This window comes from Malurus melanocephalus, unplaced genomic scaffold (assembly GCF_030028575.1).
Source record: "Malurus melanocephalus ecotype Western Australia unplaced genomic scaffold, MMel_1.1 scaffold_1135, whole genome shotgun sequence".
Lineage (NCBI taxonomy): Eukaryota > Metazoa > Chordata > Aves > Passeriformes > Maluridae > Malurus > Malurus melanocephalus.
In genome coordinates this window covers 35,966-36,873 of record NW_026624367.1, presented here as the reverse complement: position 1 = coordinate 36,873, position 908 = coordinate 35,966, and the positions used below count along the sequence as shown (strand labels likewise).

Sequence of the window (908 nt, the reverse complement as noted above, 5' to 3'; positions counted from 1 at the left end):
TGGCGGGAGGATGGGGACAGTGAGGGGACAGGGATGGCAGGGGAATGGGGGACAATGGGAGGAATGGGAATGGCAGAGGGACAGGGGTGGCAGGAGGATGGGAACAGCGAGGGGACAGGGATGGGGATGGCAGAGGGACAGGGGTGGCAGGAGAATGGGGACAGTGAGGGGACGGGGATGGCAGAAGGACAGGGGTGGCAGTGGCAGGAGAATGGGGACAGCGAGGGGACAGGGATGGGGATGGCGGTGGACAAGGATATGGGGATGGTGGGAGGGCTGGGATTGCCGAGGGATGGGGACAATGGGGGCACAGGGACAATAAGGGGACACGGCTGCCTACTTGCCCACTGCATCCCCCGGCCTGGGGATGCCGGGTGGGCACCAGGACTGGGGGTCCCCTCACTCTGGGGGTCCCCGTGCCCACCGTGCTCAGGCGGACAGAAGGTGTCCTTCGCCGGCGGCATCGACGAGCGCGAGGAGGACCTGAAGTCGCTGACGGTGTCGGAGATCCCCGAGGACCCCGAGGGAGCAGAGGGTGACGAGGACGACCCGGAGCAGGACGGCGGCACCGGGGGTACCGTCACCCGCGCACCCTCCATCCCTGCTGTCCCGGTGCCACCACGCCCGGCGCTCACACCCCCCTTTTTTCCGTCCCCAGAGCGGCGACACGTCGGCTTCACYGAGGTGCCATCGCGCCCCATCGGCACCGAGCGCCACTCGCCCACCTTCCCGCTGGGCACCAGTTAGCTGGCACCGGGCACCGGGCACCGGCCCCCCGGCCCCTCCGGCCCCCGCAGCTTCGCCTGTGCCCCCCGCCCGGCCGCCCCCCGCCCGCTGCCTGCGCTTCGTCTGCCGTGCGCCACCGTGCCGCGCCATGCTGGGCCGCGCCGGGACACGTCGGGACCCCC

The 908-nt window shown here is 70.9% G+C and overlaps 1 protein-coding gene across 1 annotated transcript in view; it reads left to right on the top strand.

Moving 5' to 3' along the window:
- PPP1R1B (protein phosphatase 1 regulatory inhibitor subunit 1B) overlaps positions 1–901 on the top strand; it is a 6,730-nt gene extending 5,829 nt beyond the window's left edge. Inside the window, exons 6-7 of the mRNA XM_057387112.1 lie at positions 386–574; positions 659–901. Of these exons, the coding sequence (XP_057243095.1) occupies positions 386–574; positions 659–747 (278 nt within the window). The 3' untranslated portion in view covers positions 748–901. The remainder of the gene's footprint in view (positions 1–385; positions 575–658) is intronic.
- Positions 902–908: the final 7 nt, after the last annotated feature.